We start from the raw sequence: 21,847 nt of genomic DNA, 5'->3' as shown, positions 1-21,847 counted from the left end.
ATCTTATTTGTGTTTTATTGGCTATACAAAAGCATTTGTGTAAACACAACTTGAGAGGGAATTAACTGACTCTCACAAGGACAAATACTAAGACCATTATTGTAGAAAGATAACTAATAAAACATGTATGAGGGTGGGGTAGGTGAGAATGAGTGGTGGTGTTGCTGTTGTTATGTGCCGTCGAGTTGCCCTATGTACAACAGCTCTAAACTCTGCTCTGTCCTGTGCCAATCTCATTGGCTCCGACACACTCATGCCGATTGCCCCAGTCACCGAATCAATCCATCTCCCAGAGGCCCTTCCCCTCCTGCGCTTGCCCTCCACCCTCCCAAGCATGATGTCCCTCTCCAAGGACTGGTCTCTCCTTACAACATGACCAAAGTATGTCAAACGAAGCCTCAGAATCCTTGCCTCCAAGGAGGAGTCCAGTGTAACCCTCTCCAGGATGAATCTGTTTGTTCTCTTAGCAGTCCATGGCACCTTCGGCACTCTTCTCCAACACCAAAGTTCAAAGGCATCAATTCTCCTTCTATCCTCTTTGGTCATTGTCCAGCTCTCTGATTCATAACAAGTGATTGCAAAGACCATGGCCTGCACCAGACGCACCTTTGTCTCCAGAGAGACACTGTTGCTCTTGAGTACTTTAGAGAGGTCCCTAACAGCAGACTTTCCCTAGGCAATACGTCTTAATTTCCTGGCTGCAGGTGCCAAGAGTGTTGATTGTGGAGCCAAGCAAACTAAAGCTGTGAACAATCTCAATCTCTTCACCATCCATCCTGATGCTGCCAATTGGTCCAGTGGTGAGAATCTTTGTCTTCTTGACATTGAACCTCAATCCATATTGAAGGCTGCAGTCCCTGACCCTCAGCAGCAAGCGCTTCAGGTCCTCCTCAGTTTCAGCAAGCAGGGTTGTGTCATCTGCATAACGCAGATGGTTTATGGATCTTCTACCAATTCTGATGCCACATTTCTCCTCATAGAGTCCAGCCTCCCAGATGATCGGTTCTGCATACAGATTGAAAAGGTATGGAGATAGGACACATTCTTGGCATACACCCTTCCCAATTTTGAACCATGCAGTGTTTCCTTGCTCTGTTCTGACGACTGCCTCTTGGTCCAAGTATAAGTTTCGCATTAGCATGATCAAGTGTTCTGGGATTCCCATTCTTCTCAGAGTCAGCCACAGTTTGTTATGATCCACACAGTCAAACGCCTTTGCATAGTCAATGAAGCACAGATACATTCCTCTGGTATTCCCTGCTTTCAGCCAAGATCCATCTAACATTAGCTACAATATCCCTAGTACCACAACCCCTTCTAAACCCAGCCTGGACTTCTGGCAGTTCTCTGCTAATGTGCTGTTCCAGTTGTTTTTGGATAATCTTCAGCAGAATCTTGTTTACATGTGAAATCAAAGATATTGTTCTATAGTTTCCACACTCTGTTGAGTCACCTTTCTTTGGAATGGGAACAAATACAGAACTCTTCCAGTCAGTTGGCCAAGTGCTTGTTCTCCAGATTTCTTGACACAACTTGGTGAGCACGTCCAAGGCAGCATCTGTTAGCTGAAATATGTCAATTGGTATACCATCTATTCCTGGGGCCTTATTTTTTGCTATTTAGGGGATAATCATAGGGTCACACAATCTGATGGGTGGAAGGAGGCATGGGTAAAGGAAATAGGAAATATCTAGTTTGAAAACAATGTATATGAGCTTTGTAAGCAAACCAGTATAAAGTTTTTTAAAAAGAAAAAAAACATTTGTGTAGATCACTATAAAGTATAGCTGATGTTGGCAAGAATGGGAATACCAGAATTCTCAGTTGTTTTCATGCCAAACCTATATCTAAATGAGGAAGCTTCTGTCCAAGCCAAGCAAAGGAACACTGCATGATTCAAAGTCAAGAAAGCAGTGCTTCAGGGAAGTACCCTTTTCTGTACACTTTAAATTTATTTGATGAATAGACCATTTAAGAAGCCACACTTTATGAAAAACAATGTGACATTAGGTTCAGAGGAAGATTCATCAACAACCTGCATTATGCAGCTACTACTTTGCTTGGCATAAGTGAGAACTTGAAGTGTTTGCCACAAAAGATCAAAAACTACAGCCCTTTGTATAGACTTCATGTCAACATTGAGAAGACAAAAATACTTAACACCAGGCCAATAGCCAGCATCATGATAGATGGAAAAAGGATTTGTTAATGATTTCATCTTACTCGGATCCACACCAACATCTTCGACATCAGTAGTCAGGAAATCAAAAGGTAAGTTACAATGGAAAAAAATATTCTCTCAAGGGACTCTCCAGACTGCTAAAAAGCAACAATGTCAGTCTAGAGACTAAGGTACATCTGATCCAAGTGATAATCTTTTCTATTGCTTGCTGTGCATGCATCTGAGATGTGGACAGTGAATAAGGATGGCAGAAGAATTGATGCTTTTGAGTTGTGGTGAGGAAGAAGAGTATTGAACATATCATGGACTGTCAGAACAGAAAGGTATGCCCTGGAGAGGGTGAAAGCAGTATGCTCCTTAGGGGCTTGGATAATGAAACTCCATCTCACATACTTTGATTAGGTTATCAGGAGGAGGTAGTCCATGGAGAAGGACGTCTTGCTTGGAAAGGTAAAGGCACAGCACAAGAGAAGACCTTCTAAGAGGCAGTGACTGTGGCAACACGGTCAAGTGTGTATGAAATGGTATAGTTGGCTCAGGACAGGGAAAGAGCCATTGTTCATGGGATTTCTATTGGTCATAGTCAACTTGATGGCATGTAATGACAAACAACAATAGGAAGAAACTGTTAGATGCTTAACCCATAGTAGTGAAACCTGATGCCCTCGTGTTGATTCCAATTCACAGGGACTGTATAGGACAGAGTTGGAACTGCTTCACAGGGTTTCTCAGGCTGGGAAAATTTGTAGAAAGACTTCCACTTTTTCCTTCCATGGATCACTTGGTGAGTTCCAACCACTGACCTTGGTACTTAAACACTGTGCTACCACAGGGCTTCTCAAAATGCTTAAACTGCAAACTAAACTCCCTATCATCGTCAGTTTTAAGCCATAGCAATCCTCCATCATTTCTAAAATGAAACCTTTCTAAGAGGTGGTTGCTGTTATGTGCTGTTGAGTTGTAACCAACTCCTGGTTGATCCTTGACAGGGTTTTCAGAAGCTAGAAATCACAAATGGGAAGAAGTCGTCCATCTTTCTACCTCGGAGCAGCTGCAGGATTCAAACTACTTGCCTTCAGTTTGGCAGTGCAACTCCTTATCCAGTAGGCCACCAGAGCTCATTTATGAGGATATGGCCCCCTTTTTTCCACTTGTGGAGTCACTGGTGGATTTGAACTGCTGATCTCATGGTTAGGTGTCTGCTAAAATATGAACTATACCAGCAGCATTGCAAGGTCAGCTATGAGTCAGTTTCAATCTGACAGTAAAAATATACTGGAAGAAAAGAAATTTGTTTGTTAAAGCCATCCATTTAGGGTATTTCAGTTATGGCAGCACTTGGTAACTAGGAATCTTCATACCAATAGTAAGCCAACAGAGCTCCTTCCAAAATGTTTCCAAACTCACTCAATGCCCTCAAGTCAGAACCCCTTCTAGTTGACCTTCCTGCAGGTTTTCAAAGGCTATAAATCACATGGGAAATAGAACATTTTTCCCTTGGAGCAGCTGGTGGAGTCAAATTACTTGCCTTTGATATGGCAATGCAACTTATAAAATTTACATTTGAAAGCTTAATGGATGTTTTACACAAAAATAGATTCTTTAAGCAGAAATCTACCATTTTTGCACTCTTTTATACCTGATTTTATAAACACACAGGAGTCCTGATAGCACAGTATGTAACATATTGGGCTGGTAATTAAAAGTTTTGCCAGTTGAATACACCAGTTGACCTGAGGAAGTGAGATGGGCTGTCTCCTCCAGTGATGTTTTACAGCTTCAAAAGCCCAATGGAGGGTCTCTATGCACTGGGATCCATACAACGGCAGCAAATTTCTATAGAAAGGTAAATTCAATTCTTTTAAAACACAAAAGGAAACTTCAAGAGAATTCATTAATCACAATTTATGCACTGTGTTATTCACTGTGGGACAGAGGGGCAAGAGCATGGGCCTTAAGGTAAAAACACTAACAAAAACCCAGCTCAGACTCAGAAAATAATCCTGCAAGCATTTCACTTTAAAACTGCTTAGTCCAAAAGGTGCTTTTTGTATCACTCGAGTTTTTGGCTGTCCTGGACTCAGTGAGCTCTGAACCCTAGTGACCTCACATGTTGCCTCACAGAACTGTGCTCTGCTGTGTTGTCAGTGGTTGTGCTCTTTTAGACGTAAATTACCAGATCTTTCTTCCAAAGTACATCTGGTGGGTTAGAACCACCAATCTGTTGGTTAATGGATGAGCAGTTAAGCTTCTTCATCACTCAAAAGACTCAAGTAGTCATTGTTGTTGTTAGGTGCCATCAGGTCGAGTATGACTCCTGTTGACCCCATGAACAGCAGATCTGAATTCTGCCCTATCCTGTGCCATCCTCTGACACACCTGAGTTCGTTGTGGCAATCATTGTATAAATTCATCCCATTAGGGGTCTTTCTCGCCTCCGCTGACCCTCCATCTCTCCAAGTATGATGTTCCTTTCTAAGGAATAGTTTTCACCTAGCTACATGTCCCCCAGGGAGCATGCTGGCTGCACATTTTCCAAGACATATGTTTGTTCTTTTGACAGTCCATGGGATAGTACTTTTCTCCAGTATCACAACTGAAAGGCTTTGATGCTTCTGTCACCCTTATTCATTGTCCAGCTCTCTGATGTGTAGCAGGTGATTGAGAAGACTTGGGACTCAATGGCCTGGATCAGGCACACCTTAGTCTTCAAAATGACATCATTGCTCTCCAGCATTTTGGAGAGGTCCCTGACAGCAATTTGCCCAACAAGTCTCCTGATTTCCTGACTACTGTACCCAAGGTTCATTCAAGCAAGATGAAATCAGACAGCTTTAATCCTTTCTCTTCTATCCTTATGTTGACTGTTGCATTAAAAAACAGCCTGAATAATACATTGGCAGGCAATTATCAGAAGTTCAAGCATGTTTTAGAAGAGGCCATGGCACCAGGGATATCACTGGTTATGTCAGATGACTTACTGAAAGCAGAGAATAACCAGAAGAATGTCTATTTGTGTTCCATTGACTATGAAAAGTCATTTGACATGGATCATAAAAAAGTTGTGGATAACATTGAGGAAAAACGGATACCAAAATATTTAATTGTGCTCATACAGAATCGGTACTTAGATCAAGAAACCGTTGTCTGAACAGAGTAAGGGAATACTGCCTGGTTTAAAATCGGGTAGTGTGTCAGGGTTTTAGTCTTTCTTCATCCTTATTCAATTTTGTACACAGAGCAAATAATTTGTGAACCTGGACTGAAGAAAGATGTGGCAACAGGATTGGAGGAACTCATCAACAATCTGCACTGGGAAAGCTTGCTGTCAGAAGTTCCCCAAACTCCTGAAGAGAAATGATGCCAGTTTAAGGACTAAGGTGTGGCTGTTTAAAACCATCTTTCCAACCACCAATGACACAACTTGGCTTGCTGAAAGTGAGGATATGAAACACTGGCTGTAGAAGATCCAGACTTACTGCCTTCAGGGTGAATTATATCTCAACATCAAGTAGACATTTTTATGTGCTGTCAAGTAGATTACAACTCATTCGCAACTCTATACACAATAGCTATGAACCTGCTCTTTTCTGAGCCAATCTGTCTCTGATGCACCTCTTTACCCCAGTTACTGTGTCAATTCATCTCATGCAGAATTTTCCTCTCCTGCACTGTCCCTCCACGCTTCTAAACATGATGTCCTTCTCCAAGGATTGGTTCCTCTTGGCAACAAGCTCAAATTATATGAGATGAAGCTTCAGATTCTTGTTTCCAGAGAGCAACTTGATTTCATGCTCTCCAAGGAAGACCTGTTTGTTCTCTTGGCAGTCATGGTATGCTCAATACCCTTCTCCAGCACCACAAATAAAAAGGCATCAATTCTTCTTACATCTTTGGTTATTGTCCAGCTCTCTGATGCCTAGTAAGTAGCTGTCAAGATTACAGCCTGGATCAGGTGCATCTTAATTCTCTAGATGGACATTGTTGCTCTTCAGCACTGTGTAGAGGTACCCTGAAAACAGATTTTCCTCGTGCAATTTGTCTTTTATTTCCTGACTGCTCATGCCAAGAATGTTGATTGTAGAGCTGAGAAAGCAGAAAACTGTTAACAATCTCTTCCCCTTTAACAGTCTAACAATATTTTAAAGGAATTTTCATAAAAATCTAAATCTTGAAACTAAAGGCCCAGTGGAACTTGAAATAAAAAAAATCAGCTCCTTTTCGCAGATGAGAAAAATAGAATCAGGTAGCTATGTGCCTTGTGTAAGCTACCATCATTAATGCAGTTGTTTACCATCAAATCAGAACTGATCAACAGCTGACCCTTCAGTGGGTTTTCAGAGGAAGTAAATCACACAGAAAGCCCAACTTTCTCCCGCAGAGCAACTGGTGATACAACCCAAAAACTTCAGGGCTGCAGCTCCCTATTAATAATCACATTCAACCACACATCCTATTATCTGGTCTAGGGCTGCATTTTTACTGGGCAACTGACTAGAAGAGAACCGTATTTGTTCCATTCCCAAGAAAATTGATCCAACAGAATCCACATTCCACAGTATCATTAATACCACAAGCAAGCAAAATCTTGACAATTATCCAAAAAGGATTAGAACAGCACACTGACAGAAAACTACCAGAAGTTCAAACTGGGTTTAGAAGTGGCTGTGGCATCAGTGATAGAACTGTTGAGGTCAGATGAATCCTGACTGAAAGTGAAAATACCAGAAAGTCTCTTGACTATGCAAAAGGCATTTGACTGTGTGAATCATAACAAATTACGCCTAACCTTGAGAATGGGAATTCCAGAACACTTAATTATGTTTATACAAAATCTATACTTAGACCAAGCTGCTGCTGTCCAAAGCAAGGAAATACTGTTATGTGCCGTTGAGTCGATTGCGACTCATAGCGATCCTATGTACAACAGCCCTAAACCCTGCTCTATCCTGTGCCAATTGCACTGCCTCTGACACACCCATTCCGATTACCCATCACTGAAATCAATCCACCTCGTAGAGGGTCTTCCCCTCTTGCGCCGTCCCTCTCCAAGGACCTGTTCCTCCTTACAACATGTCCAAAATATGTCAGACGAAGTCCCAGAATGCTTGCCTCCAAGGAGCAACCTGGTTTAACCCTCTCCAGGATGAATCTGTTTTCTTGGCAGTCCATGATACATTCAATACTCTTCTCCAGCATCACAACTCAAAGGCATCATTTCTCCTATTCTTCCTAGTCACTGTCCAACTCTCCGATGCATAACAAGTTATTGCAAAGACCATAGCCTGTATCACATGCACCTTAGTCTCCAGAGTGACACCATTGCTCTTCAGTACCCTGGAGAGGTCCCTAACAGCCGACTTTCCCATCGCAATACGTTTTTCTAATTTCCTGGCTACTGGTGCCATGAGTGGAGTCAAGCAGACTCAAGTTGTTAACAATCTCATCGTTTAAAATCAGGAAATGTGTGCATCAGAGCTGTATCCACTCTCCACACTTATTCCATCTAAGCAAGTAATTTTAATAGCTGGACTTTTCTATATAGAACGTGGCATCAAGATTGTAGACTCAACAACCTGCCATCACCTTGTTTGCTAAAAGTGAGATTTTGATACACTTACCACACAAGGACTGCAGCTTAGAAAATCCTCACCACCATACCTAAGGCAACATCATGACAGACGGTGAAAAGATTTAAATTGCCAACCACTTCACCTTGCTTTGTTTCCAGTGTCAACTTCATTGGTACCAGCTCTCAGGACATCAGGAGACAAACAGCATTGGGAAAGACCACTGTTCCAAAGAGCAATGCCATCAGTTTGAAGACTAAAGCACACCTGACTCAGAGCAGTCTTCCCAATCACTGGCTATTCTTCTGAGAGCTGGACAATGAGTAAGGATGACAAGAGAATTGATACATTTGAGCTGCAGTGTTGCAGAGTGCTGAATATTCCAACTGCCAAAAGAGCAAACGTGTCTTGGACAAAGTTCAGCCAGAATGATGTTCCTTGGAAGCAAAGATGGTAAAGCTTCATCTCACAAATTTTGGACATATTATTAGGAGAGGGTCTTTGGAAAGAGGCATAATGCTAGGAAAAGTGGAGGGGCAGCAAAGTCACTTGAGATGGATTTATAATAGTGATTGTGGTAATGGACCCAAGTATCATGAACAAGTAAGGATGGTGCAGGACTGGAGAATTTAATCTCTTGCTCATAGATCACTATGACTTGTACTCGACAACACTTAACATACACAGACTTGGTATAGTGGGTTACATGCTAGGTTACTAACTGGAATGGTGATAAAACTCACCAGTCACTTAGTGGGAAAAAGATGAAGTGGCAGGTTTCTGTTAAGCCTGAGAAACCTGATGGTGCTAAAGTTGAAACTGACTAGAAAACAAAAGGAAATATACTGACACTTTTATGACAATTAAAACTTCTTGAAAATAGTCTGCTATGCATGCTTACCAAAACATTCTTAAATCATGTGTAAGAATCTCAAGTTTATGAGGAAAAGGGGTTTTAGGGCCCATTAATAAACTTTCTCAGACACAAACTTAAAACTGACAGCACACAGAGTTAGTAAAACTGACAGCAGTTTTAAATATGCTGAACTGTTAAGAAATTTATAGATAGAATGAACTCTTTTTATTTTGCAAAAATGATTTTGAATCTTACGGAAGTGGCCAATTTGAAGTGTTGAGCTGTTATTAGAAACAAGGTTACTTGAAATGACACAGTTGTTAACAAGGGATGTGAATGAGAGTGGCTCCTAACACTTGAGAACTGAGTTGATAGATGTTCCAAGTCTACTCTGTGTATTCCTACACAGAGGGCTCGTTTTCTTTTGTTCAGTTTTTCAGAAATTCACTTGAGAGGGCTCAAACTGCCCTCTAAAATATCAACTATGTTGGAACAAATGTGCATTTTCAAAATATTAGAGTAACTGCCATTCTAGTCATCTTTGTATTCTCCACCATGCATTAAAAGTGTCCAATAAGTATCTTCCTGATGCTTAAATTATTGCTGTTGATTTTGGCTCCACTGGTTCTCCAGGGTAGACGTGGGCTTCCTACTTTAAAATTGTTCAAAAACACAATGTCAGATCTGTTTTCCAAGGTGCCTTTGATTGGATTTTAACTACTAAACTTTCAGCTAATAGGCTCTATGCCATTTTTTTACCATGTGGCTATTTTCAAGAAGTCAAGTCACTATTTAGGGTAGAGAACGGGAAGTGACAATGAGAATCTCCATGTTACAGAGAAAAAAAATCTCTCTACAGTAAAAGAGGGGAAATAATACCAAGGAAATGCAACTGAGTTTCATACAAAAGAGCAAAGTATATGTCTCCATTGCGTGACAAAATGAAGGCTTTTAAAGCTCACCTAATTAGTGGTTAACAAGAGTTTTGAATCGAATATTGATCATTATGCTTATTCCAATACAAAAATATTTAATATATTATGCATGCACAGGAGTTACATTCTCTGCAGCTTTTACTGTTGTATTTAAAAGATGTAAGATACTCTTTTGCCCAATGCTTTAACTTTTAGAAATAATCATTGCACAAATTGCAGTTAGTTTTTAAAACTGATCTCCCCAAAAGAGTTTTTTAACCACTCTCCCCAAACCAAAGGTAAATGATGAATTCTTTTCACTTTCGTAGAAATGAATACATTACTGAGAAATGCTTCAACTTTCTGGAGACACTTAGTGATTTCACTGTAATGGTTACAGTCCCAGAAGCTAAGAAACAAAATAGTGATTTTTAGCCTGAAACACATGAATATAGTAAATCATCAGAATGAAATACAACGTACCATGCATGATGCCCTCTCATTAACTAGAAGTAAAAAATAACAGTTGGTTTGTTATGGTTATTAATTCCAAGGTAAAGGAGCCAGAAACATAATTGCAAAGAAGAAATTAGGAAAATGGAGAAAAGAGAAATAAACAGAGTAAAGTGATGAACAGCTAAAGCAGCAACAAGGGTCAGACAGCAATGGTGGGAGTGGTAAGCAGGAAATACTCCACTAAGACAGGACAATAGAGAACAGGGCTCAGTACTTTAAGAAAAAGAAAAAGACAAACTGTGGGGATTACTATTGCAGGACTAAATCTCTCTGGAAATTTAGAGCAAACTCCAAGAGTATCAGTAATCACTTCAAGAATGCTCATTAGATCTTCCATCTCTTAAAACTATGTCATGGTAATGGTGAGAGAAAGGAACTTGAGTGTTCAGTGAATAGGAAAACTATTTCCTTAAAGGACCCAAGGGCATTATTTTATTGTATCACACAATACAATAAAAGTCAGGGTGTAGATTGTTAATATGTAGTCATAACCCCCAAAGCATCAAAAAACACAAAATCCATGAAAGTCTTTTACATTTGAGTAGTACTAAATTGTGGTAAAAAGTTATCAACTTAAAAACAAAGTATAAATGCAGTACATCTAATTTGTAAGTAACTAACATGTTTTCTTTCTATGACATACTGGATCTAAGGACCAAACTTCGAATGCCAAGTCATAATGAATGTGTTACTCATTTCCCTCTACAACTGTTCTTTATTCAAAACAAGGGGTTACTAGGTATCTTCAGTTGTTTAAGTTCTATAATTCTTCCTTGGTGTTTAACAATCATTATCTCAGATAAATTTACCAGTGCGAAAGATTATCACCTTTGGGGCGGTGGGGGATCCCAATAAGTCTGAGGTACATCTAGAGATTCTGTTGTCCACGTTGTTCCCCAATGGTACTAACTGCTGTTCTAGGAGCTGTCTTTTCAATGCTGAGGGTAAGCACAAGTAGTATTAGAGAATAGTATGATTGAGAGTGAAACACCATATGGAAAATGTGCCAGTACATTTCTTGCTATGATGTCTTGAGGTTTGCTTTCACATGGGAGGTGAGTTGTGGTTAGGTGCAGAGTATGACTCACAGCAACCCTACGCTGAATCCTGTCCTCTCCTATGCCATCCTCATCATCTGACACACTTGAGCCCATTAATGCAGTTACTGTGTCACTCCATCTCATTGAGGATGTTCCTCTTTTGTTGACCCCCCAGCTTTCCAAGGATGATGCCCCTTTTTCAAGAAGTACTCTCTTAGCAACATGCCCAAAGTATAAAAGTTGAAGCTTCACCATCCTGCCCTCCATGGAACATACTGGCACTAAATTAATGGTAAAGATTACCTCTGAGGAAGGAAAGGAGAACTGACATTAGGCCAGGTATAACTGAGCAGGTTCAACTGTTTCTAAAGCTTTTCTTTCAAAACATCATAATAAAATTGTGTATTAAGTATGGAAAACATTAGTGACTGGTTGAGTAGTGAACATATAGGCATTGCTGTTATGTATTTTAAAAACAGTCCAATATAATGTGATAAACTCATTCTGGCTCTAAATGATGAAATTCTGAAACTAAAAATTATTATTTAGAGGGCATATAAATATTATATTTAGGGTTACAGATTATTAGAAAATCAAGATTTTTATCAATTAATGCATGTATTCTAACACCGTGGCTTAAAGTTTAAGATTTTTCTGAATTCTGACATCACATTTTTTTGTAAACAAATACCCAGCCATATTAAAAATCGTACATCACTATACAGCTCTTTCTGAAAGGAAAAAAATTGATTTATGCTCTACTTAATCACCACCAATGTTAGTTTGTCAAATTGTGGTGGTTAAGTGTTGCTGGAAGATAGTCCACCAACATCTCAAATATCACCAAAGTCACCATGATGGACAGATTTCTGCAAACTTCCAGAAAATACCCTTTACGATCCCAGTTACTACGAAGGTTTCTCTCCTTTCGGTCTTAAAAAACTTTAACTATCAGATTTACCTACAAATTCCACAGCAACTTCTAAAAAAAAATATTTAAGGGGTTTTTAATGACATATCCATGTTACTGGGTTACCAAATAATTCTTAATTACATCAGTAATTACAAAACTAACCTTTAAAATAAACTTAAAAACTTGTAAAGCAAGATAAAAAGATCTACCGTGTATAAAACTACGCTTACTGTAGGCAAATCTGTGTCAGTCTGATGGTGACAATGTATCATTTTTACTTATGCAATAGTATAGCATTTCTGAAATTATGCTGTTTGAGCTTCCCCACCAACTCAAGGTAGGCAGGGCAGAGTCTGTTGGCCTCATTAATTTTATAGAGGAAAAAGAGACTGGGAGATTTAACTTGTCCTTATCTTGGCAACATGGCCAACCAAATAAAACTAAATTGGGCTAATTATTATGTTTCTTCTATACTTTGAGAGTGGGCTCAGTGGTAAAGAGTTGCACTATCAACCCAAAGCTATGTGGATCAAATCCACGAGCCACTCTGCAGGAAAGATGGACAGTATCTTTCTCATGGTATGTACAGCCCTGAAAACCTGCTTGAGGGACAGCTGTGAGTCCATTCCAACTCAATGGTACACAGCAACTTTTTTACTAACAACACAATACAACTTTGTTATTGGTAAAGAATAGTGCACATCAACCAAAAAAACCCAAAAATCTGTTAAGGAAGAAGTGTAGCCAGAGTGCTTGCTCCTCAGAAATAAAGTTGGTGAGATTTCACCTCACGGGCCAGTCATGCATGCTTAATTGTTGTCATCAGCTGCTGTATTACTGAGTGTGACTCACAGTCACCCCACGGAACAACTGAACGCTGTCATATCCTCAATTTCTGACACACTTGAGCCCACTGCTGTAGTTACTGTCTTAACCCATCTAGTTGAAGATCCTGATCTTCCAGTTTTCTAAGCATGATGTCTCCTTTCCTAGCACAGCCTCTCCTAGCAACATTCCTAAAGTAATGTGAGAAGCTTTTTCATCCTTGCCTCCACACAGCATTCTGGCTGTACTTTCTCCAAGACACAGTGTCAGCAAAAAGAGGAAGGTCCTAAACAAGACTGATTGGCACAGTGTCTACAATGGACTCAAGTTCAGCAGCAATTTTGAGACTGGGACAGGACAGGGTTGATTCACAAACAATTACATACTTTTACTAAAGTGTCACAGTGGTATAATCATTAAGTGCCTACTAACTAACAAGTTTGCCATTTGAATCTTCTAGCAACTACTCAGGATTAAAAATAACTAATGATCTACTCCTGTAAAGCTTTCAGCCTAGGAAACTACGGGATCTTTCTACTCTGCAGTATAGGGTCAACTCTAATGCAAAGCCACACAGTAATCTACTTCATGTTAAATTTGAATTCTGAACAAATACCTCTAGATCCCTCCCACCTCAAAAACAACCAACAAGAAATCCCACTGCAGTGAAGCTTCCATTCACCTGTCCATGCGGTTTTGAGGCTGTAAATTAAGTTAAGGGGAGTACACACCTTTCTTTTCCGGAGATTGCAACCAGAGAGCCCTCTAAGTGCCTCCAAAGTGTTAATATATTCCTTAAAGAGTCTGTTACCCTTTCTGGGGTCCATTAAGTGAAGTACTAAGTTTTCCAATATAGACCATATGAATTCACTCTTGAAACCCATTTCTAAAATAACTTAATGTTAACAAATGTTTTGTTACATAAAAAGATAAATTCTAAGTATTCAAGGTCACAATGTTTTATATACATCATGGCTTAATTAACTTTACTGATGATTTGCCTAGAACAAGAGAGATGTAAGTGCAATAATGACAATGATGCTGGTATTACTATTTCTACAGAACAATTATTACATCATTTACTATGTGCCACGAACTAGGTTAACATAATTCTAAACTGTCAAAGAAATTCCCTTCTCTAACTTGCAGTTTTGAAAGGACAATTGAATTGGATGGAGTACTGTCAAAGACTTATGTTCCTGGGAGAGAAATTTCATTTCAGGTAATTATAATCAGAGAGATACCTGGAATTCCCTAGCCCAGCAACTGGGCCAATTTCAGAAAACTTGCATATTTCAAGATTTTGTTTCTCCTTCCAAGTCCACCTCATCTACAAAAACGATCTAAAAAGTGGGGATGGGAGTCTCCTTTCAGATACTGTACCCATTCCTCAAAGGTAAGAAAAACTGAACTTGCCCTAACCTATAACCTCATCTAAGTAACGCAGTTTAAAAATCTTATTCAATTATTCACTAATCAAGATTTTTAAAAAAAAAAACTTATTTCATCTTACTGAAGCAACTTTACTATTTTAAGAAAACATTTAAGAATCTAGCTTTTTAATCATCCTTATGCTATTGCATACAAATATAAAACAAATATTTAATTTACTATATATGGTTCTTTCTTGCCAGTGACTAGTCTTTAAGATATGTTGTTGTTGTTGTTGTTGTTGAGTACCATTGAGTCAGAAATGATGCATAGCTAACCCTGAGGTGAGTTTTCAGAGGCACTTAATCTCAAGGGAGGAGACTGCCCATACTTCCCCCATGAAGCAACTAGTGGATTTGAACCAATGCCTTCAGGACTGTAGTGCAGTTTCTTACCAGTAAAACACCAGAGCTATCAAGTTTAAATATTATTTCATGCTCCTCCATTAAGTTTTTTAATTATGATTTTTTTGGTAATTTTTGATAATTTACAAGAGAACCAATATAAGAAACATTAATATCTCCAAAAGTATCTGATATAAATATAGCTGTTTAGAAAAATATTTTGAGTAATACAAAGAGCTCCCTAAAAGTAATCCTATTTTTTTAAAAAAAAAACCCAACCAACAAGCATCTCCATTTATAAAATGTAAATTATAAAATTACTCTAAGTTTTCAAACACCCAAATATTTTTGTTGCAACTCAAGGCAAAGAACGTATTTGGAAAGTTATCTTATAATACTAACAACTTATTGAGTTGTTTGTGGTGTTTTGGGGTTTTTTGGGACATTCACAAGTAGTCTAAGATTAGTAAGAAATCTTTAGCAGACACAAAGATGAAAGATGAAACTGCAGCAAGAGAGCATGGCAAATCCAAAAGATCTATTAGTGCAAAATTCTACTAGAAAAACAAAACAGAAAACTAAAAATATAAACAAAAATAACAAAAGAGATAGAATTAACAAGCTACAGTAAGTTAAAGTTTTTAAAGCAGTAGATTTTAACAGGGTGGGAAATGTTTATAATTTGTGTCCTCTTGAAAAGCAGTTACCATCTTTCAATTTTAATAACAAAAATAAAACAAATTCCAAACCAAACCAAACAAACAAAAAAACCCCAGCTGGTATATTTTCACAGCATCTAGATTTATTTATGGTATAAAGCCATAGAATGGTATCATTACTCCTTTCCCACCCTGGCAGAGAATAAACATGAATTCAGAAGCACAGTGGAGTGAAAACAAAGAGAAGAGAGAAAAGGCAGCAGAGAGAGACAGAAAAGGTGAATACAGAGCTACAGAAGTGTTTATTGAGCATGCTACAGAGGTAAGCAGAGTACACACAAAATGAAATTAAACAACCATCAAACCTCCCAACTTTGTTAGAAAATTAATTTTTAATTGTGCCGCTTTCAAACTATACTGAATTTTACATTTCTAAAGATGTAAAAACTCAACTAATAGAAAATATACATGACCATTCTGTCTACATAGATAACAGAATCTATGAATCTTGAAACTAATTACATCAATTTCAAAAAGTATTGGTCATTTAAACAGAATCAACAATTCAGATTGACAAGAACTGTTCAAATTAATTTGACCTGTAGATTCTGAGCCATGTTTTTATTAAAGTCAGATCTATTCCTAAATACAAAATATTTTGAAGATTTATTAAAACTGAATATTACAATGCAAGGTAAATTAAGACTAAAGGCACATAAACTTTGGTCCCACCTGGTTGTCAGTTTTAGAAAACTGCCACAAAATTAATCTTCCTGCAAATTTTCGCAGTACACTTTCTTTATCTTTGAAAAATACATGCACCAGTTCCTGAACTAGCTAGACCAGTCTGCACATGCTCAGAAATCCACAACCATATTCCAAATCTTAATTACAAACTAAGGATGGCAATATATATTTAAATGCACGTAAGTCATTTCAACTTCAAAAACATCTACGAAAAATATTCAGCCACAAACAAGACATTACTTAGTGCTGACATTTATATGATACGTCCCACAAGAGTGTGTACAAAAAGGTTAAGATTCCACAATGCTTTCCACAGAGGGCTCAAACTTACAGAAATCACTTTGTTGTCTTAAGAAATTAATACTCTGCATCTTGTTAATTTTAACTAAATGCCTACATTCATAACTGAATCTAGACCAGAATTGTGAGATACAAAAGGCCAATGTTTTTTTCAAAGCAATACAGCCTACGGTAGTAAAAACTAAAAATGCTGTTTTATTCTTTCAATATGTATATCATTTGATTAGATGGAAAGAAATGTGACAAGCCAATAATTAAAAATAAGTTCCAAGCAGGAGAAAAAAAAACTTAACCTTTTTACACACCCCTGCCTAAACAGATTTTAATTCCCATGTAACAATGTGCCCTAGACAACCAATTTCTTTTTCTAGTAAATGCACTATAGCAACACTAGTTTTCCTTTTTAAGGCACGTATGTCAACTAAGTTGGAAAAAAAGGAAAATTCAACTGAAATTTTAAACAGACAGTTAAAATGGCTTCCCTATAGAACAGATGAAATAAAGCAGTTAATAACTCTGCCTTTATGTATGCCATTTCGTTTTATAATCAAGGAATGATAACAGCATGGAAAAAAGTAACTGAAAACAACAAAAAGAAATCAAACTCTGGTCCCCACTTTTCTGAACAGTCAATAGGTGATAACACCTAATAATGTGATTATTCTCAATCTCCATCTCCTCTTTTAAATGGTTGACTTGGAGAAAGACACTCTCAGATGATGATTTTCACCAAGGTTATAATTATGAAGATCAATCAAGGCCTGGATAGCTTCTTCCACTGTAGCCATCTGAAGAAGGGCCATTTTGTGATCTCTTCTGAAACAAAATTACGATATTAGATACTTTATAAAAATAAATAAATAAATAAAAGCTTGAATAGCTCTCTTCCACAGTCATAAACTTGTATAACAAAACATGAAGAAAATTTTCTTTCTAGTGAGTCATTAATTTAAAACAAAGAAGTTTGCTTACTGAAAAAACTTAAATGCTTTCACAGTGCCCCCAGTGTTAGCAAACAGTGTTCTTAGATCCTCTTCTGCTACTGAAGGACTAGAAAGATTGGAGGGGGAATAAAAGGCAAAGATTATTAAAAAAATATTATATATTTACAGTTTTAAGTTCTGTATCTTTTCATAAACTTCAGCTTAAACACTTACGGAATATTAGAGAGGTGAAGAGTTGCAGAAGGAGGAAAAATATTCTGAAAGTTCTTGGATCCTGGTTTCTTAAAACGATGCAATGGAGAATTACCAAAATCTTTTGTTAGCCCTTGATCATCAAGACCCTCTCGAGGTAGTTGTACAGTCTGATGTTTAGAGAGAGTAACACGAATAATTTTCCCATACATTTTCTGTCCATTGAGATGGTTCATGGCTATAAAAGGAAATGATACCTATTTAAAAAATATAAATTCACCAACTTAAAAATTCAAAAACCTTTCATTTAAAAGTAATGTTTTATATGATTTTAAAATAAATTACTGAACTACCACAGCACTGGTAACATGGCATAATCAATTTCAATTCATACTAGACCTAATATTCTGGCAAAAAACCACCAAAACAAACAGATGAAAAATCAGCCCCTCAAATAACTGTTTCACAGAATGAAAACCCCAATTATTAACCTCTATTCTGCAATAATTCTGCTGTTTTAGCAGTCAAAGGTGTCATGAATACTTTGCTCCATATCATAACTGGTAAGTTTTAGAGTACTCTTTTTCCTAATTATCTTTTAGGTTGATGGTTTTCTCTATTTTTCCACTTTTCTCTACAATTATTTTTGATCTGGATAACTCAATCTCATAATTTATGTTACTAGCGAACCATTATCAATACTCTGACTTAATATAGTTTTATAAATTTTCTATTCATTAGTCTTTACTCAGTACATCATTTTATATTTACTTTCAATCTTTGTTTTATATGTCTTTTTATTATTATTATTATTAAATTTTATTAGTTTTAATGAACATTTACAGAGATTTTGGGTTTTCATTCATTCATTGTTGCACTGTTTTCTGCACCCTCCTCCCCAGTTCGTTCTTCTTCCCGCCTGCCCCTGAATGTCTGTTTTAATTGTCCAATTGCCACAGTGCTTGTCAAAGCCAGTTCTGATTAATCTCCTTTGTCAGTGTGTCCCTTGCCATTCCCTATCACTCCTCCCTGAGAGAGACTTCACCCTGATTCATAAGGAAAAGGGGATGGCGTATTCTCTTAGCTACTTCCTGCTGAAAAGGGACATTGTGGGTTTCAGGGTGAAGGTCTTCTCTCACTACTTTAAAGGGCCCCTTTGGCAGTAGGAAACACATAGACTATTATGGAGATTGATTTTGGAATTTAGATGCACTGTTATCAATTGTGCTTAGCCATGTCTTAAATAGCTTCCAAGTTGTTTACGAAAACAAACTTTTACTATTTGTATTTTAATACATTTGTAACTTCATATTGCTAATTATTAATGGACCTGAACTTCTTGTTTCAAATTTTTCAATCCATAAATTTGCTTTTCTTTTTACATCATTTACTGTTTTATACCTTTTTGTGTTCTGGTGCACATTTCTCTTGAGTAAAATCTCTTGTAAAATTAGTTAGGCCTTAAAGCATGACTCAGAGTTCCTAATTATTCATAAGGCTCAAAGAAAATGCTAAAGTATATACACACTTTAAAAATGCTCACATATCACAGTAATGTGATTTTCATTTACCTTACAGTACTATTTGATAGACATACTAAGGATCTAATTAGTTTTAAACAAGAATTAAGAAAGTTTACTTTAGAGATACCAGCTATATATATTGCAAATAGTTGCAAAAATATTTTAGTTTTTTAAAATACAGAGAATTTGAGTAATTACTTTATCATAAACAAACTATTTTTCCTTTAGGATTTATTTGCTTTAAAACTTTTAAAAGATTATAATCAATAAATCATTCAGAAGAATATTTTATCAATTTAAAACCTTAAAACATTAATTGAAAGTGAATCTTAATGTATGCAAATTTTAAAACTTTGGTTTGAAATTAATTACTACGGCTCATTAAATTTGCAATAAGCCTATTAATTTTTTTAAACTGACTATATTTCTTAAAAGAAATCCTTACCACTTATATCATCCTACTTGCTACTTCTTTAAAATAAACACATCTGCTTGTATCATAATCAAAGACTGTTTTCAAATAATTCCCATGAAAACCATAAAGAACAGTAACAGGGTCCAGAAATAAGGCACAATAATTTTGTTCATTCTCATTTATTTCTCTCAATAAAATGTTCTAGTTTTGTAAAGGTTTCCAGTATGTATATAGTTTATAAAGAAATGGTTGTGTTAAAGAATATTTTTGTGACCAAGTACTTTAGGAAAGGAAAATCACAGTTATTCTAGTACCAATGAGAAATAATAAATTTTACTTTAAAAAAATTGGTAGTATATATTGCATAAATATAAGAATGGTAGGAATGAAAAATTATTTGAAAGTTTTTATATGAAACAAAAACAGCTAGAAGAATTTAGTTAAATTCTATCTTAACCAAATCTCAAATCACTTTGATTCTACCTTTCTATTATATATTATTTCAGAAGAGACTTAGAGCAAGTGGTTCAAATCCACCAGCTGTTACATGGAAAAAAAATGGGCAACATCCACCCATGTGATTTACTGCATTTGAAGCTTGAGAGAAAATCTGGGAATACTCTAGGAATGTTCACTTTTACAATCATTTTAATACATTATATAAACATCATAAAGACAAAGTACTGACTATTTAAAAAAAGGATTTCTTATCGGCATAAGACAATTTTTTTTAATACACATAGATAACACACAGGAAATCTTACCAAGCTGTGATTGGTTTCCATCAGCCATCTGTATTAATGCACTGTCTTTCTTATTGTATAAAATCTTCACACGCTGCACATCTCCATAAACACCTTTTTTGGAGTCACAGAGAGGTAATCCAAAAGTGGAATTAATTTTAAGTGCAAGTCATCTAAAGTTTATCTTTCTGACATATCAATGAAACATTCAGACATCTACATGATCACACATTCAATTCATCACTCTTACAAATGAATAAAGAAGATCAAGATTTTGAACAGTGAATATTGAAAAGAATAACTTTTGATAAACCCTCAAAGCTATGTGAATGATATTAAATTAAAGACCATGCAAAATAAATCAGCATGCATTAAAATAAATTTTGTGTCTATGGAGAGTTTTAAATAGCAAAGAAAAATAGCAAAAGATTTACTATTCAACTTTAAGCCAAAGTGCTAGCTACAAATAAGAATTAAGGTGAAACAAAAATCAAATCAATAATAAAAGTATAGTGCTAACAATAACATACCGAAGAGGGTAAACAGACTTTGGGGCGTAACCATCTTTAGAAGGAGAGAAGAGCAAGCAGCGTAAGACAAGAAGAGAGAAGAGTCGAGGAAGAGCGGAGATGAACAGATCATCCATAACGAAGGGTGGTTCCCGCAGAATGGTGAGGTGGTCATGGATCATGGTTCAAGGCGGTTAATTGGGGCAAGTTGGTCCGAGGAACATTTGTTCAAGCACAGAAGCATGAACATAGGGAATGGAGACAGGGAATGAAGACAAGGACAAGGAAAATAAAGGATAAGACAGGGAGGGGGATGGGCATTTGGGAAAAGACAAGGAAAGGGGAGGTGAACACACAGGGGAAAGGATGAAATGGGGAAGGGAAACAGCAATGCAGAAGAAAAAAATAAGGAATTGGGGAACAAAAAAAAATAAAATATAGGTCAGTACATAGGAAATGCAGGAATTTGGTCAGAAAATGGTTGGTTTATGTACTGTACAAGAAAAACTGAGTAAAATGTAGTCATCCAAGACAAATATGGGTAAAGTACATCTATATCAAAGAGTAAATTACAGCATTTCATCTCAACATAGGGAGGGAAAGCATGCATAGGGATTTTAAACTTTGAACTTTAACTGCATAAGCATGGCTGGTTATGAAATGCAGGCACAAATGTCTTAAATTTTAAAAAGGCACTCTGCTTCAAACATCTTAGCAGGCACAACTGTAAAGGACTACAGCATTAAATTAAAAATGTTCATATTAACAGAGGCCCATTAAAAATTAAACATGTAAATTAGACAGTGAAAATCCCACATTTCATACCAGCTTTCATAGCAATCAAAATAAAATACATCAGACATAAATGTACAACTAAAGAAAACAAACTTAGCAATAGATTTCATTTAACAAGAAAGGGAGGAGGGAAAATAAAAACTGAAAAATATTTTTAGAGACAATGACTAATAACTGCAAAGAAAAAAATTACTAAGAAAGGCTGGAAGAGTGCCTCGTCAAGATCTTTGGAAGAACCTTCAAAGAAAAATGTATTAGAGTAGTTCACATAAAATAAGATTTAAAAAATGCAATGACATATAAGCATGAAATGAACAAGCAAATAATTAGAAAAGGCAAAGAGCAAAATTGTTTTATAGTTAAATCTGCAAATTAGATCACATTTGCTTCTGAAAACAAATAAACAACAACAAAAAAAGAGAAAAAGCC

At 36.8% G+C, this 21,847-nt stretch overlaps 1 protein-coding gene across 5 annotated transcripts in view; it reads right to left on the bottom strand.

Annotated features, from left to right (window-relative positions):
- Positions 1 to 15,373: 15,373 nt before the first annotated feature.
- The window catches only part of PTBP2 (polypyrimidine tract binding protein 2), a 90,986-nt gene continuing 84,512 nt past the window's right edge, over positions 15,374 to 21,847 (bottom strand). The window contains exons 10-14 of one of the 5 annotated variants that reach the window (XM_006882429.1): positions 20,645 to 20,678; positions 20,136 to 20,228; positions 17,455 to 17,671; positions 17,270 to 17,347; positions 15,374 to 17,110 (exon numbers count right to left, since the gene is read on the bottom strand). In XM_006882429.1, coding sequence (XP_006882491.1) covers positions 16,981 to 17,110; positions 17,270 to 17,347; positions 17,455 to 17,671; positions 20,136 to 20,228; positions 20,645 to 20,678 — 552 coding nt within the window. In that variant the 3' untranslated portion in view covers positions 15,374 to 16,980. Of the gene's footprint in view, positions 17,114 to 17,269; positions 17,348 to 17,454; positions 17,672 to 20,135; positions 20,229 to 20,644; positions 20,679 to 21,847 lie in introns of all 5 variants that reach the window. The other 4 variants (XM_006882426.1, XM_006882427.1, XM_006882428.1 and 1 more) reach the window with 4 other exon arrangements.

The sequence above is a fragment of the Elephantulus edwardii genome, unplaced genomic scaffold (genome assembly GCF_000299155.1).
Source record: "Elephantulus edwardii isolate Elephantulus edwardi_28Jun2011 unplaced genomic scaffold, EleEdw1.0 scaffold00020, whole genome shotgun sequence".
NCBI lineage: Eukaryota > Metazoa > Chordata > Mammalia > Macroscelidea > Macroscelididae > Elephantulus > Elephantulus edwardii.
This window is presented reverse-complemented; position numbering and strand designations above follow the sequence as displayed.